This window comes from Dreissena polymorpha, chromosome 6 (genome assembly GCF_020536995.1).
Source record: "Dreissena polymorpha isolate Duluth1 chromosome 6, UMN_Dpol_1.0, whole genome shotgun sequence".
NCBI classification, from domain to species: domain Eukaryota; kingdom Metazoa; phylum Mollusca; class Bivalvia; order Myida; family Dreissenidae; genus Dreissena; species Dreissena polymorpha.
In genome coordinates this window covers 80,575,990-80,593,646 of record NC_068360.1, presented here as the reverse complement: position 1 = coordinate 80,593,646, position 17,657 = coordinate 80,575,990, and the positions used below count along the sequence as shown (strand labels likewise).

The 17,657-nt window shown below is 36.6% G+C and overlaps 1 protein-coding gene across 1 annotated transcript; it reads left to right on the top strand.

Annotated features, from left to right (window-relative positions):
* The first annotated feature begins 10,604 nt into the window (after positions 1–10,604).
* On the top strand, positions 10,605–11,993 carry LOC127835846 (uncharacterized). The gene has a single exon (XM_052362273.1). The coding sequence runs from the start codon at positions 10,605–10,607 to the stop codon at positions 11,991–11,993; it is 1,389 nt and encodes a 462-aa protein (XP_052218233.1).
* Positions 11,994–17,657: the final 5,664 nt, after the last annotated feature.

The window sequence follows — 17,657 nt, the reverse complement described above, 5'->3', positions numbered from 1 at the left end:
TAATAACGTGAAGCTGGAAAATAAGAAGGAAATTCTGGTACACCTACTTAAAGCCTTAGTTGTGTTATCAAAATCAAGCTTTATTTACTTTATACTGATCTGATTAATAGTTTTTCTTTTATTTTGGCGCATTATCCGTTTACATTGTGATTTACATGCCATACCTTATGACCCAAGATTGGTTTAATAAACGTGACTTACTTACTAATTGTCAATCGCTTTTACGTTTTTGATTAAATCAAATTAAAACAAATAAATAGATCTAATTTATATTTCAAAAAAATTAAAAAAAAACGTCAACCTGTAAGTAAGCACTTTCTCAAATGTCAAATGCATTAGAGCTGTAAGTACATAGGAAGTCAATACTAAAACTGCAATACTCAGCCCTGTTATATCTCACTTCTCGTCCCTGACATGTGTTGTATAAACCAGTTGATTGTTATGAGTATGAGTGACAAATATATAAGATTTTTAACACACACATCTATGTACATTTTTTTTATTATTTACCCCCGTTGCTGTCAAACGTAATTTCTTGTTTTTATGGTGTCGTTCGTTTGTTGCCGAACCATTTAATCTTAATTAATACGGTCCGTAGGAGCGATTGTCCGGGATTCGAAATGACGTCGTTTGAATAAACCGATTCACGCTAGATACGTAACTTGTGTTTTACGTAAATTTTATAAATATGAAATGCTTTAAAAAAAATATATAAATAAATCGGGCTAGTATCTTTACGGTGTACAATTTCTGATAATCTTAATTGGATATGACTTTTAATTTGTACAATATGTAACATATCTAATTTAAGCAACTGTTAATATAAGTATGTCGGCGTTAATTATTCAACTATGACTGCTTAATACACACAGAAAGAGAAGAAGACATGGTGGCATCATCAATCGTGTTAAATGGCGCTGTCATCTACCACCCAGTGTGGTTTATGACACCGTGCTGTGAGTTAAGTCTGGATAATATTTGATCAAGCTGAGATAATCGGTTTATGCAGAACAAAGGGGCAATTAAACACCGGAATACAATGCCTACATGATTTTAAGATTGATGCAAACACTCAAATAAAAAATATTGCATTTAATTTGATTAAATTTAAGGTATCGACGTGTTTGTTTTCCCAGTTAAATACCTATATGGTTAATGTATATATATGTTGTATATTTGAAATTGATATATTTATTGTTTGTTTTTAATCTAATTTGTTTCAGTTTAGTAGAGCAACTTGTTTGCATGTTGAAAAAAACTTAATTTAATCGTTTAAATATATAATTAACGATCACGCTCTATTTTTCAATGCAAAAAAAAAATAGCGCAGCATTCAATATTGTTTTCACCGTCGTCAAGGGGCACGTATCTCTAACGGACGCAAGTAACCGGATGTTGCGATATTATGAATTGGGTACTGAGTGTATTGATTACTTTAAACTGCAAAAAACAAGCTTTGTAGATAAACACTTTAAAACAGATTGTTTAACACACCACATTTTTAAATGCTCTAATACATGCCATGTTATGATAATATAATTATAATGATAATACAATAGCTTGTTACATAAACAAATTTGATTACAATATATAAGATACTTTTCCTCAAACAGCATTTAAAACTGACAAGTAATACTTGACCATTTAAATGCAATTGCGCTAATTGACTAGTGTGAATATTGCATACTGACATAGCAAAAGCCTGAGTGATACACCTTCTGTTTTAAACACATGAATGAATAACATTGACAACAAATGTGGTGGATGTATTCATTATTAGTTTCGGATGGGTCGTTGCACCAGCTACTGAGAAAGTTGTGAACTTAATATTTTGTTAAACAATCAACATACTTGAAAGCTTTTCATAAATATGTCCAAATGTTGTGTGTTTTTTACTTGTATTATATGGTTCCACTGATTAAGTCATTTAAAATGTGGTACACACAATAACTACCATTTAATGAAAATCTTGAAACAGTCAATTACTTACTACAAACATTCATTATTGTAGCTGGGATGAAGCCAATTCTCTTAAATCTATATACATTTGGTTGATGTGAATGTCAACTTACATTGGCAAAATGTTGAGTAGCAATCTTCAAATTAGTTACAGTCCCAATCTAGGAGTGGATAAACAATGGTAAGCGTGACGTTTATACTAAATTAAGTTTTTTTTATAAACTCTTGTTAAAGCTGCAATTGTGTCGTCAACTTATCCTACAAAACAGTTCCAGTTGCAATAGATATTGTAATATCCCAATTGTGTGCTTCGTTAAATTATATTTGTGTTTGATCATTTTGTTTATTTCTTAGTCACTTTATGATGCTAATGATGTGTTGCACATGGCAAGCCTCGCCGTGTAATCCATTATTTAACGCATCGGACTAATTCCAGAACTCGATGATACTTACATAGTATTCTGTCATATCTCTTTGAAAAACCACACACTGCATAAAATGCAGGTATTTGTATCGATGGTATTTAAACATAATAAATTTGTCCTCGTTTATTGTCACAGTCTGAAAAGAAACTAACAAAAAGCTTAAATAAAGATTATATTTTAATTAAATTTTAACATTTCACGATGTTGTTGTTTATAATAAAGTATAGTCGTTTGTAGCCATTTCTTTAGCTCCTATTTCCCTTTGCCCGAAAATTATAAACATCGGAACTACAGTTCTAAATTGACGTCATCGAACGGGGAACTCCGGGATGAAGACAACTGTTTAAAACGAAGAATGCTGATGCGTTGTTCGAAATATAGTCACAATAGATACAGAGAAGAATTTTAGAATATTGAAAAGCCGTAAATTTGATCATTTTTATATATTGTATCATTATTATCAATCAGGAGACGCTGGTTATTACTTTGAAAATTTCCAGTTCCGGTTTCCGGTTCGGATATTGCACGCGCAGATAACACACTTTTCAATAGAACAACCTGTAGATCTACAGTCAAATATATATGTGTTAACGTACATGTAATGCTCGCTTCTAGACAGTCTACGGATCAACCAAAGGACCTACCAACGAAAAGCAAAAAAAAACTCTTAAAAAATTGACAGTCCGAAGGACCTATCAACGAAAAGCAAACGACCTCTTTGGGCGCACACTCTTTTTGGTTTGTTGATTTTGTTAAATAATATGATTATTTGTGCTACCTAATTTAAGGGCAAAAGCTTTTTATGTTTTTTTTGATAACCATGTATTTTAATAAATATATGGGCATGATTGTGTTCAAAATATTATAATTGTTGCAATAATTAAGTAACGCATAAAAAAATCAATCTTAAAACGAGTTACATGTTCTTAGCTTAAAGATCTAGCATCTTATTTTTTTTTTGTTTTCTAGCCACAGGAATTTAAAGCTGGTTCGGTGGCTGTGGTATAGTGGATGGGATGTCTGCTAACTGGCTTAGTCACTGGGACTGGGAGGTCTCTGTATTGATCCCTTAAGTGGGAGCATTCTTAAGATAACCCTAAAAACATACTATGGCGTACCATTTGGGTTGACAGTCAAAAAGACCTACAAGGTTAAAAGGGAAATGTACGTCTAAGTGCAATAATTGTACGTCGACATACAAATATAAAATACACTTTGACGTATATATTTGTACGTCAAAGTACAATTTGTACTTCCACATACATGTTTGTACTTCGACGTACACATTTTCTGAACAGCCAATCAAAACATTTGTCTCTTGAGCCGCTTTTCCTACAGATTTATTCATAATAAATGTTTAAAATCTCTTTGAATTGAGGACAAAATGAATAAAAAAATATCAGAATGGCAAAAAAACAACATAGAAGTTTCAAGTATTTAATGCCTTGAAATAGATTATATACACATTTTAAAAAGATTAAACCGTTACCTTTTTAAAATAAAAATTATTCAGCATTTTGTGAGTATTTATTGATCATGCGGGGCGGAGTATCACGACTGTCAAGCGCATTACTGTGTAGGAAATTCCCAACGGTAATCAAACAGTTACCAAACATTAACGGGATAAATAATGTATAATTACCTCCCCGTTGGTCGTATTTTGTGATAACCATAACTTGCATAAGTCAGAGGTTAATTCCGCCACGCTAGGTCAATAAATACGCACAATATTTATGAGTTAGCGGTTGATAGTCGCATAATTTGGTATAAATTATAATAATAATAATGTTTTATAAATACACACAATATGTATGAGTAAACGATCGATAGTCGCATAATTTGGTATAAATAATAATAATGTTCAATGTCAAATATCTCTAAAAGCAACAGTTGTAAGGTGTCTTCTGATTGGCTAACACTCAAGGGTCGGTGAATATTGTATGTCGAAGTACATTTCTCGTTCTATCTAGTAGGTCTTGTAGACTTTCGACGTCATGGTACGTCGTATAGACACTAAGTACTGGTCCTATCCAGGAAACAGTTTGTTTCATCAAATGTCTCATTTCAACTTGACAGCGTGCTAAAGCAGTTGCATTTAGCATACAGTTACTGATTTAACATAATCAAAATCATGTGATAAGTCAAATCAATTTTGATTGACAAATTTGACAGGATTTTTTTTTTAATCCAATAAGTCTTAGACTGTCAAATAACACATTCTACGTATTGAAAGCCATACCTGGAGCTTTCGTCTGTATACCACTGACTTCATCAGAAGAATGATTTCTACTGTTGGGAAACGTTAACACCGCTAAATGTCTTCTTATTTATTATCAATGTATAATTATGTGTAACAGCAAAACAACATACTTGTTTCGCAATTAAAATATTTAATAAATACAGGTATCTTGCAGGTTTCTAATTTTCTTTCGCAAACTATTGTTGAATAGTTTAAATTTGGTCGCGACTAAAAAACTAGCCATTTTGTAGCAATACTTAAATCACAGTCTAAACTGCATACACTTAGCTCTATAGTTACAATTTGAATGCAAATATTAGAATGCATCATGATATATCATCCATATATTTTTATTTAAACATTCAAATAACACATAACACAGTACACATGTAAAAAGGTATGTGGTATTGTGTGGAGATACAAAACACTTCACAACATTTATTTGCACAAAAAAATAATAGTGACAAAATGAGTCATACTAAAACACTGTCATCAACCTACAGTACAAGAATATTTACGTATATGAAATTACAAAGTGGTGTTATTTTATTACCTTTTACAAAATTAACAATGCTGGTTTTCTACTAGCCATAAAACATTTATCATGGATTAACACGTTACAACCAATTTTTTAATTACACAATAGAAAGAAAATCATATTAATTGCATTATGCATTTACTAAACAAGTTATTTGCTACTGTTTAGAATTACACTATCTTACTAAAAATGATCACAACAGGTACTTAGTGCTTTTACATACTTGTGGTAAGTTTTGTATTACTAGTTTGACATTTATTGGCAGATACTTGTCGATATACAGACTAGACTAAATTTGCATGGGAACTTCCATATTTTTCAGCATTATTGCCTTTAAATTGTTTGCACATCTGATCGTATTATACCATAGCTGATTTTTGTTTATAGATAGACAGATATAGACTTTTCGAAGTTCTATAAACGTTCACACATGTTCCATCCAAGTAAACCAACAGAACCAATAAAGACCACCAAAGATAATAACTGTGTATATAGCTTGGAAATTTTGATAGTTCAGGAATCCCTCCTTTGTTGATTTCTGTAAACAAAAACTGTCAGTTTTGCTGGATAGAATGGCCTCTTGCCTTGGCAAAACAGCTTCTAAAAACGGAAAACCAACAAATATCTTAGAAGTTGATCTGTAATGCAGACAATTTATAAATGTCTTGTTTTTTGTTGATTTCGAATCTGGAAGATTTTTACATAAGATTGTGGTACGAAAATCCAACGGTATCGGATTTTGTGGTTTTAGGCCTAAACTTATTATAGTGATATGTAACCTTTCGGAATATCGGTAAAGTGCGAGCAGACGAGGTGTAAATACGTTAAAAATTAAAGCTAAAAGACTAAAAAGTTAGATCGGAATATCTTTAAATTTTGTGAATAAATGTGTTTCTGATGGATAACTACGACAACTTACCAGAATATGGTCATGATCACACGTAAAACTTCTTTCTGAGAGCGTATGGAAAATGCGTTACGAATTCTGACAAATTAACAGTAGGGTGTCGTTATTGGAATCTTCTTCTTCTTCTTCCAGTAATGTACAGGTCCCCACCCCCCCTGGGGCAATTTCGTACATGGAATACCGCGAGAATACTGGAAGAATAAAGATGCCAACTATAATGTTTAAACAAAATAATTTTTAACAAGCATTTGTGATTTGTCAGGATAATAATAACAATAAGATATCGAAAAGATCAAAGCAAATAAATTGGACAAAAATCTGAGATTCGGCAATATAATTAAGACGGGTTATGTTCGCGTAAATTGTGTTTGGTAAAGACCGTCACTATATGCAGTGAACCAGTCTCCGGCTTTTATCCCATTTTCACCGCGACATTGACGGTATAAGAACTAATGGAATATACTAGCCTGTCTCCAACACTGTGGGATATACCTGTCGCGTGCACGGACTTCTTTTTAAATTATTCAACCACTGAATGATTTTTCGAAAGAAATCTCTAGAGTCGAGAAAACTTTGGCTTTAAAAATATAAATACAACCAACAACCTTTAGATCTAGTCGCGGGACATAATTTTTCGCCATCCGTAAAATGAATCAGCTGATTGATTGCGTCATAAAATGACATACTTATTGCGTCATTTGTGTGATGTCATCTTTAGGTGTACACAAAACAAGTATGTGATGTCTGGGAATAAAACATTGAAGACTCGCATTTTTTCGTGTTTATGTATCGATTCATGGATGTAATAACGAAAAAGTGCATATTCTATGGACTACTTACCTCGGATGGAACCGGTGAGACGAAGGATTTAGATCTACATGTAGATCTAGCTTATTCGTGTTATTGATTTTCAGAATTAGCGTGCCTATTTTGATGTGAATTCGTGTGTGTAGCGCATAATGATGGTGTGTATTTTGGTTCAGTAGTCTATTCGTTTTGCTTTTGGAAGTAAGTAAACGTAAGGGTATTTTCTTTGATGAATAAACTTTGTCTTTGTGATTTTATCAAAGAAAGTCTATTCAGTAAGAATAATCCGTATGCAACAAGTGTTTCCAAGCTTAAATATATAATTTTTACGGAGTATCTTGTGTTTGGATCGCAAACTAAAGGATGTGAAGGCTAGATCAAGACGCCATCAAAATCTGCAGCGTCCATGAACAAATAAGGCGAGTTTTTTTTATAATATATGTTAAGAACGACTCTGTGTGTAAGTTGGCATCGACATCATTTTGTCAGGAGCAATCGCCGCCATATTTGATTTTGATCATTTTCTTTCGAAAATAAAATTAATAAAATCCTCCTTTCGCGGTCGTTATGTATTAAAATGTGCATGCTGCGTAAAATTGAATCGAGGCATATGATGATGTTTTTTCTCGTTGTACGGTTTTTGTGTGATTTTTTAAAGACTATTTTGCGTACCAGAACAAATGCATTGTATATCATTACGCATGGTTTCATTCGTTAGATTTTTTAAAGCACTTTTAAGAATAAATTAAAATTATTGTTAAGGTTATTAGATTTTATTATTTTAAATGTCACGTTGAAAAAAATGGGATAAATAGAATACTAGTTTAGCGTTGAATACAGAGAAGTTTATGTTGCTCGGCTCGCACACCGAAAGCGCTCGCCAAGGCTCGCACTCCCGGCGTTCTAAGCCTCGCAACATAAACTTCTCTGTATTTAACGCTAACCTAGTATTCTCTATATACCCACTGAAGAGTATTCAGGGGAGATAATTGAGTATTGACTTAATTCTTGAACGGTTGCGAACAAAAACAAATAATGCGAGAATATTTAGTGCGATTCGCTACACAATTATGATGTCATTGATATACTTTTTCCTGATGTATGTATGTTGTGAATGTAACGTAACGTTATTTGCCGCGCCGCGCTTAAGTGTATTACGTCACTGACGTCACGCCATATTTGTTGTTGTTTATATACGTCATTGTTTATATTTGAATCTGAAGTAAAAGGAAGAACCTGAACACACAACGCTTTGTACCTTTATTATCCCACACGATCGCGATATTGGTGCCGCTACAAAAAATGAATCTACAGAAAATACAGATACAGAGAGAGGGTCACCGCCGTTTCATTGAGAAATATTTGGAGAAAATCGAACAATCTAAGGAGAACGATTCATTGACCGATTTTCACGCTATTCTCAAAGCTATCGAAGCGAAAGTCACGATTCTAGAGACACTGAATGAGAAAATACTATCACAGACGGAGATAGATAGATTGGAGGAAGAAATTTTTCAAACAGACACGTATTCAGCGGAACTGGATATCCAGCTGTGTCGCTTACGAGCTTTCCGAGATCAACAGGAAAAGAGAGCAGCCCCGCATACTACCGACCTACCACGAGATGACCAGAGAAATTCATGTAATCAGCAGAGCAACAACAATGGTTTGAACCCGGACGCTTCTTCTTTCTTTCCCAACAGAACTGTAAGTTACAATTCTAATCATTCAGTCAGTAGCAATTCGACGCAATTTTACAGGCTACCTAAAATTGCATTACCAAGTTTTAGTGGAGATATATTGCGATGGCAATCCTTTTGGGATTCATATGAGTCTACCATTCACATGAACGCTAATCTGACCGATGTCCAGAAATTCACGTATCTCAAATCCCAACTTGAAGGAAATGCCGCACGAGTTATTGAAGGTTTTGCCATGACTAACGCAAATTATGCACGTGCTATAGATCTACTGAAGGAAAGGTATGGCCAGCAACATAAAATCATACACGCTTCCATGCAGGCTCTATTACAACTACCCGCCCCGTCCAGTAAAGTGTCCAGTTTGAGAACTTTTCATGATAAAATGGAGACCTACATTCGGAGTTTAGAAGCTATGGGTCAGAGTCAAGACACTTACGGTTGTTTGCTAGTCCCAGTTGTTATAGATAAGATGCCAGTTGAAATTAAGAAGCAGTTAGCTCGTGAAAAGGGAGATAACAGTTGGTTACTAGAAGATCTGCGTCGTGCAATCAATAGGGAGATTGGAATCCTAGAAACAGGTAACATCCGTAGCGAACCGGAAGTAGAGGAGTTCAGCGTAACAGCGTCATTTCATACAGGAGCGAAATATAGGAAACCCCCCACGCCCACAAATCCCGCCACCCCCAATTACCCAAGACCTTCAACCGGAAGTTCATCACACAGACCCGAGATAAAGTGCGCCTTTTGTGATAGTGACCACAAATCCCATGAATGTAAAACCCACCCAGATGCAGAATCCCGTCTGAAAATAGTAAAAGAGAAACACTTGTGTTTTAACTGTTTAGGCACTCACCAAGTAGCTAAATGCGGTTCAAGGAGACGATGCCAATTCTGCCAGCGAAAACACCATACGGCAATTTGCAAATCAGGAGAATAGGACAACCAGACGAAAAACGCCGAGACTGCATCGCCGGAGACAGCCGTACTTCATTCATGCACGAGCCTTCCAGACAAGGATGTATTGTTAAAAACTGCCATAGCAACCGTATCGTCTGTGAAAGTACAGACTGAAGCAAACATCTTATTCGATGAGGGTGCCCAGAAGTCGTTCATTACGGAACAATTGGCACAGGAACTTGAACTCCCTATACAAGGCACAGAAACTATATACTTATCGTCGTTCGGGAGCACTAGCAACAAAGCACAGCAAACAGATGTGGCTATAGTGAACGTTGTTACAGATAGAGGCCAGAAGATCCCGATACGAGTATTAATAGTACCTACCATTTCAACGCCCCTCAACCAGAGATACCAGCAATCAGTGTCCGATTTACCGTATCTACAAGGTCTTAAACTCGCCCATCCAGTTACAGGAAACTCCATATTTACAATTTCGATGCTGATAGGTGCAGACTTTTACTGGGATATCGTTGAAGATCACATAGTACGTGGAAATGGACCCACCGCTGTGAGATCAAAGATCGGCTACCTGTTATCGGGACCTTTCCAAGCACAAAACAACCGAGCTACAGATCACGTGTTCAATGTAATGGCGTCGCCTATGACAACGGACGTATTAGAACGTTTTTGGAATCTGGAGAGTATGGGAGTTACTCAGAGCGACGAGAATATAGACAAGACACGCTATTTCAAGGATTACCAGACTTCATCCATAGAATACGAGAACGGACGGTACACTGCCAAATTACCTTGGAAACTAGACCACTCGCCCCTCCCTAGTAACTACGACATAGTGAAAGCAAGAACCGAGAGTACTCTGAGAAGACTACGTAGAGAGCCCCATCTACTCCAGAAATATGACGAAATAATTGCTGAACAGGAACGACGTGGTTTTATTGAGAGAATTGATAACGATACCCCACCCACAGGACAACTCCACTACATTCCCCACCACCCAGTGAAAAAGGATTCAGCGACCACGCCCATTCGGATAGTATATGATTGCAGCTGCCGCACATCTACCCAGTTCCCATGCTTGAATGATTGTTAAGAGTCGACCCCACCCATGTTGAATGACCTTACCACCATACTAGTGAAATTCCGTCTCCATGGTTACGCCATCACAACAGACATTGAGAAAGCCTTCCTTCATGTCGGATTAAATGAAGGAGACCGAGACGCTACCAGATTTCTATGGACAAGCGATACTTCTAATCCCAACAGCCCATTACAAACTTACCGTTTCAAGTCCGTGTTATTTGGTGCCACCTGCTCGCCATTCATGCTTAGTGCGACCATTTTGAAACATCTTGAAATAAACAAGCACGTGCCCGCAGCCAAGATCATCGAGAAAGATATATACGTGGACAATATACTTTCAAGCTTCGAGAAAGAGTCAGATCTACTAACCTACTTCACAGAGTCCCGACGTTTGATGTCCAGCGCATGTATGAACCTCCGTTCATGGACCTCCAACAGTGAAACACTTAGATCCCGTGCAAAAAAAGAGAATGTGCTAGATACGGACGAAGTTGTTAAGATACTTGGAATGAGATGGAACCCGGTCAAGGATGAAATGTCATTTGCTGAAAGAAACATCCCAATCCTAGATGTCGTTACGAAGAGAACCATTCTAAAATACTCATCCCAGATCTATGACCCCCTTGGTCTACTTAGCCCCGTGTCCGTCAGTGCAAAGATCTTACTTCAAGAACTATGGAAAGCCAAATATGACTGGGATACCGCTTTACCCGATCATATATGCGAGACCTGGAACCAGCTAGCTAAATCCCTCAACAGAGCTACAGGTGTGAACTTTTCCCGACAATTCTTACCCTCAGTGAACAGTGAAACCAGCCTTCATATATTTGTAGATGCAAGCGTCAAATCCTACGGAGCAGCAGCCTACATTTGCGACCAATCACAATCTAGACTCGAAATGGCAAAGAACAGAGTAGCGCCACTAAAGACATTAACCCTACCCCAACTTGAACTGATGGCAGCATTGATTGGAGCAAGACTTTCATCCCACCTACATAAGTCCATACCCCCACAGAAAGTGACATTTTGGTCAGACAGCCAGATTGTACTCCACTGGCTAACTACATCCAAATCATTGAAACGCTTTGTCCAAAACCGAGTAGACGAAATCCACCAGCTAACAGATCAATCACCATGGAGGTATTGCCACACCCATGAAAACCCAGCAGATTTACTGAAACGTGGTGTATCAGCAGATACCTACCTTGACAACCAGTTATGGAACGCCGGTCCGACATGGTTACCTCACTCAGAAGAATGGCCTACTTGGAAATACGACCAGTCAATTCTGCAGAAGACATCCGAAAGTGAAGACACGAGTTCTCAGGAGGCGACAAATTTGGTAACATTAAATTGCACGGAGATCACGGGCGTTCATAGAGCCATCAACATAGAGAAGTACAGTATTACCTGAAATTACTTCGCGTCACCGCTTATGTACACAGATTCATCCGCAACTGCAGAAGACCAAGAGATGAAAGACTAACCAACAGCTTGTCAGCAACAGAACTAAAAGAGGCAGAAGTTAAATGGCTGAGATCGTGTCAAACAACCAACTTTCAAGATGAAGTAGAAAATCTTCAATCAAACAGTACCCGTTTACCGCTTGTTAAGCAACTTAGATTGTACCTGGACCAGCAAGGATTACTTCGTTGTGGTGGTAGAATTCATAACGCCCCCTTGCAGTATGATGTAAAATTTCCCTACCTCTTACCAAAGAAACATGTCCTGACCAAATTGATTGTGTTCGATGTCCACAAGAACCAACTTCATTCCGGAGTTAACAGCACCATTACACAGATCAGACAGAAGTACTGGATACCATCCATCCGCCAGTGTGTAAGATCGTTACTAAGGACATGTATACAGTGTACCAGAGTAACCGGAAGACCCTATGCAGCACCAGACCCACCTCCCCTCCCCAAAGTCAGAGTAAGCGAAGCCCCACCCTTCAGCGTCACAGGTGTAGATTTCACTGGCGCATTATTTGTAAAGAACGCTACCGGAAGTGAAACGAAATGCTACATCTGCCTTTTTACATGCGCATCAACAAGAGCCGTCCATTTGGAAGTTGTACAAGACCTATCAACCGACTCGTTCCTTCAAGCGTTTCAAGATTTGCCAGCCGGAAGTCGTTGCCCATGGTGATGATATCAGACAATGCTACGACTTATATTGCTGCTGCTAATCACCTTAAGAAGCTATTCAACTCCCAAGTCGTACAAGAGGAGCTCAGCAGAAAGGGAACAGAGTGGCGATTTATTCCCAAACGTGCACCATGGTACGGTGGTTTTTGGGAACGTCTCATTGGACTCACTAAGACGTCTCTAAAGAAGATCCTCGGAAGACGAGACGTTTGCATGGAAACGTTGCAGACGATAGTGACAGAGATTGAAGCTGTTATCAACGATAGACCGCTAACGCACGTATCATCAAGCATCGACGACTTGGAGCCGTTAACGCCGTCACATCTTCTTTATGGCCGCAAGATGACGTCACTTCCGCATCACACACATTTACCCGACGATGAAATGACGCAAATTCAAAGTGACCAGACGACACTAACCAATCGGGCGAAGCAGCAGTCAGAAATCATCGAACAGTTCTGGAGACGTTGGAAGTCGGAGTACTTAACTGCCTTAAGAGAGTTCCACACAACAACGGGCTCTAACGAGAAACGCATTCGGGTCGGAGATGTCGTGCAGATATACGATGAGGGACCACGTATCCGTTGGAAACTTGCTGTAGTCCTAGAGCTGATGACCGGAAATGATGGTTCAGTCCGTGCCGCGAAGATAAAGACGAAACGTGGAATAACAAATAGACCAATAGTGAAACTCTATCCATTAGAAACAGTCAGTGATGTTGAATAGAGAACAATTAAGTATTAAAGGTTAACGCGCAATTGTGTTTGAAATACCGAAATAGACAGTTGAGTGTACATGTAATTGAAATACGAGAGACACTTATTAAATTATTGTTAAGAAATTGTTATTCAGAAATTAAGTGATAAACATTTGATATTCATTTCAAATCAACGTGTATACTTGTGGTCAAATTAGTGTTACTGCAATCTTAAGATTTTAACGAATGATTCAGGATATCATAAGTAATTATACATATTCTCCTCTGATTGTTAATAATTGTCACTTTTCGCGGCCCCCAGAATGTTGTGAATGTAACGTAACGTTATTTGCCGCGCCGCGCTTAAGTGTATTACGTCCCTGACGTCACGCCATATTTGTTGTTGTTTATATACGTCATTGTTTATATTTGAATCTGAAGTAAAAGGACGAACCTGAACACACAACGCTTTGTACCTTTATTATCCCACACGATCGCGATAATGTATTTACATGTGATTTAGCATATGTCAAAGTGTTTTAGATTAGTTCAAGGTCATAAATAGCATCGCGAGCAGTTATTGGAAGAGAAACACCACCTCCACAAAGTCTACCTCAGAAACACCAAGTCCATAGCCAGGAGTGATACATTTAACAACATGAGTATTAACTTTGTCAGATTCAAGATGCTTGGATCAGAAAAAAAGTTGTCAAAAGCTATGCCAATAGGAACAATTCTAATAAATTTTAGTAACGTCGTGTTGAAAGAAGTGTACAAACCCACTATGTTTGCTATCAAGCTTGCATAGACATGTGCATGGGGTCAACACTAAATGACCCTTTGTTATTAAGTGTTGTGACTGTTGTATGATATATAACAGACACCCATGTATTTGAAATAGTATGAGTCTAAAGAAATGTTTTCAGGAAATGTTAAGTAATGCAGACCAACGGACAGACACATTGACTAAGTGATTTAAGATTTTCCACATACACACATATTCTAAGTGGGAACTTATTAATTGTTATGCAACTTGCCATGTACAGTGCCCTAATGATAGTTAGTGAGTTTTCCAAGTCTAAAAGCAATAGCTATGATACTTTAGGAGTAAAATGGACACAAAACTTAACCAAATGTTCAATAATCTAAGCATAAATGGGGACATATTTCTGTCAAAATGCCAGTCAGAGTTACATAACTTGGCCGGAAGGAAGAGTCCCCTTATGATAGTTAGTGAGTGTTGCAAGTACATGTTTGTAATAAAGCAATAGCTTTGATACTTAAGTGAACCTAAACACAAAATGTAACCAAATTTTTAATTTTCTAAGTATAAAAAAGGGAACATAATTCTCACAAAATGCTTGATACATGTCTGCTCTTGTTTATAGATTGGGGTCAAGTTGAAACTAAAGTATGCAAAATATGAAAGCAATATGTCCAGGGATATAGAAATTATTTGAGGTGGTACTCAAACTTTAAAATTGATTTATCAATAATATGCATATTCTAAGTGGAAAAAGGGCGTTAATTCTTACAAAATGCTTGATACAGTTACCTGCTCTTGTTTAGATATTGGGGTCATGTTGGTAAAGAAGTATGCAACATCTGAAAGCAATATGTCAACGGACATAGACAATATTTGAGCTGGTACGCACATTTTAACATAGATTTATCAATAAAATGCATATTCTAAGTGTAAAAAGGGCCATAATTCTTACAAAATGCCTGTTACAGTTGTCTGCTCTTGTTAATAGATTGGGGTCATATTGGTAAAGAAGTATGCAACATATGAAAGCGATATGGCAAGGGACATATTATTTAAAATATTTGAGCTGGTACGCAAACTTTAACATGATTTATCAATAATATGCATATTCTAAGTGGAAAAAGGGTCATAATTCTTACAAAATGCTTGATACAGTTGTCTGCTCTTGTTAAAAGATAGGTATCATGTTGGTAAAGAAGTATGCAAAATATGAAAGCAATATGTCAAGGGACATAGACAATATTTGAGGTGGTACGCAAACTTTAACATTCCAACGCTCATGTGCACGCCGGGATGAGTAGGAATCCTACTGTACGATAGCTCCACTACAGTACACTCCACGCATTTTCCCCCAAAAACGCGCTCACTCCGCGTTTTTATTCCTGCTAGCGAGTGTTTACGCGGAATTGAAAGTGAGGTAAAACGCGGCGTTCCGCCGAGTTCGCTATTCCCGCGGCGTGTATTACTTTAGCCTAGTCGGTAAATGCAGACAATTTCCGTTCTTATCAGCGACCGCCGCGCAACACCGCGTTAGCAGTGTGCTACTGGACATGCCAAAAAATAAAATATTGTCATTAAAAATTGTTTAAATACTGTGGCATATAAAAATAGATAATTGTATAAACAATTCATATATGTTTTAATTCACAGGTACGTCGACAATATGAATGAATATACGACACGTAAAGCATTTTGACCAATTAATAATTAATTCATAATACCAGAATAAATGTTCCGTTTAATTTCCAAATGTTTTGTTATCCGAAACACGCTTCCGATTTTAATGTTAACATGACGTTTACAAATGCTTCCAATATACAGTCATCATTTATATTTCCCGACAAAAGCGCGCGAAAAATATGCTACAAGGAACAAGTTTAAGGTTTATTATATCCGTGAAAAGCGTGGAAAGTGTGCGTGTATTAATTTTTTGATACAAACTTTCTAGTGCAGAGAACACTGCATTCTGTTGATTTCGGTTAAGGTTCATAGGGGGAGGGGATAAAATTCATTAAAACTTCGCTTTGGTTTTTCTTCATTGAATGTGGTACAATATGGTCAAACTATATATCATTTTAAAGCTAAAGACGAATAGAATAACATAAACACATTTTTGACATTCAATATTTGTGTGCTTTATTCATATGTTTGTTTAAAACCAATACTTTTTTACACTAATTTACAAAATCTCAATCTTAAGTTAGGAAGGATATGCACTTCCTTAAGTTGAATAAATACAAAGCTATATACATATACAAGGTCAATTTAGCAACATTTCACAGAAAATTATTGTCATAAAGCAACAAATGAGTTTTTATTCAACTGCCTTTTTTGATAAATATCCTAAACATAGTTCTAAAAATAACTAAAACGTAACTACTTTTTAAAAATCCAGGTATGGTGGATAATAAGTCACAATTCTATTTCAAAGGCTTTACAATTTTGTTATTTACCTCTCAACCAAATTGCAAATTTTAAACCATCTCAAATTGAAATAGATTGCAGACGACATATAAAATTGTTAAGGAATATAAAGAAATTGGCAAAACGGTTGATTTTATATTTCGATTCCTTCTACCCATTTGAAAGCGTGGCAATCGCTGTGATCCGTAGAAAAACGTGCAAAACAAATCGGTCGAAACCACGTGCAGTGGTGAGAAAACCGGGTATGTGTATACACATACCTGAGATAACACATACTTATTTGGACAGTTGGGTGGCAACTAGTAAAACAACTATAAACATTAATCAGCAAGAGATCGCACTAAATAACAGAAATGACCACGTAGAGATATCATCACTTACCCTATTTCAAATATTTTCCAGCTGAAAATTGTCCCCCACACGCCTTTTTTAGTTAATTTGTATTGTTTTTCTGGAGCCGAAGTGCATCTCACAGAATATCCGTCCAACTTCCGTTGTTTTCACTTTCGTTATTAAAAACTCCGTTTAAAAGAATTATTTCTACTTTAAATTGTTAAAGCGATGTATTATTATATATTATCAATAGAATAGTATACCGTGATGAATTGACCGGAGAAACGTATCGATCTTTCTGTCAGTCTGTAAGCGTACTATTTTATGCGCAATAATAAAGTACATGTGATTCGACAACGATTGTAAACATCGGTGAAATGCTTCTTACATAGTTATTCTTTTGAGTGTTTATGAGGTCTGATCGTGCAGTATGCAAACATCAACGGAAAGATTACAATCCAATGCATTTGTCATCGTCAACCGTTTGGAATGTCAACTAGGCGATGAGTGAGTTTTTAGCATGTTTCTTTCTATTTTATTAATTTAAAAATGGCTGCCCCCATGGTGATGAAATGACATGTGTTCGAGTTTTGATAGTTCTAGATATGCAAACTTTTTTACTATTTAAGCGTAACTTGCCCTCGTCAATGTCGATATTATTCACTAATTATATAATTTTCGCCGCCGAAATACGTGGAATAAACATGATTC

What these genes read in the sequence shown, in the direction of transcription:
- LOC127835846 (XM_052362273.1), top strand. Translation starts at nt 10,605, where the DNA reads ATGTTGAATGACCTTACCACCATACTAGTGAAATTCCGTCTCCATGGT.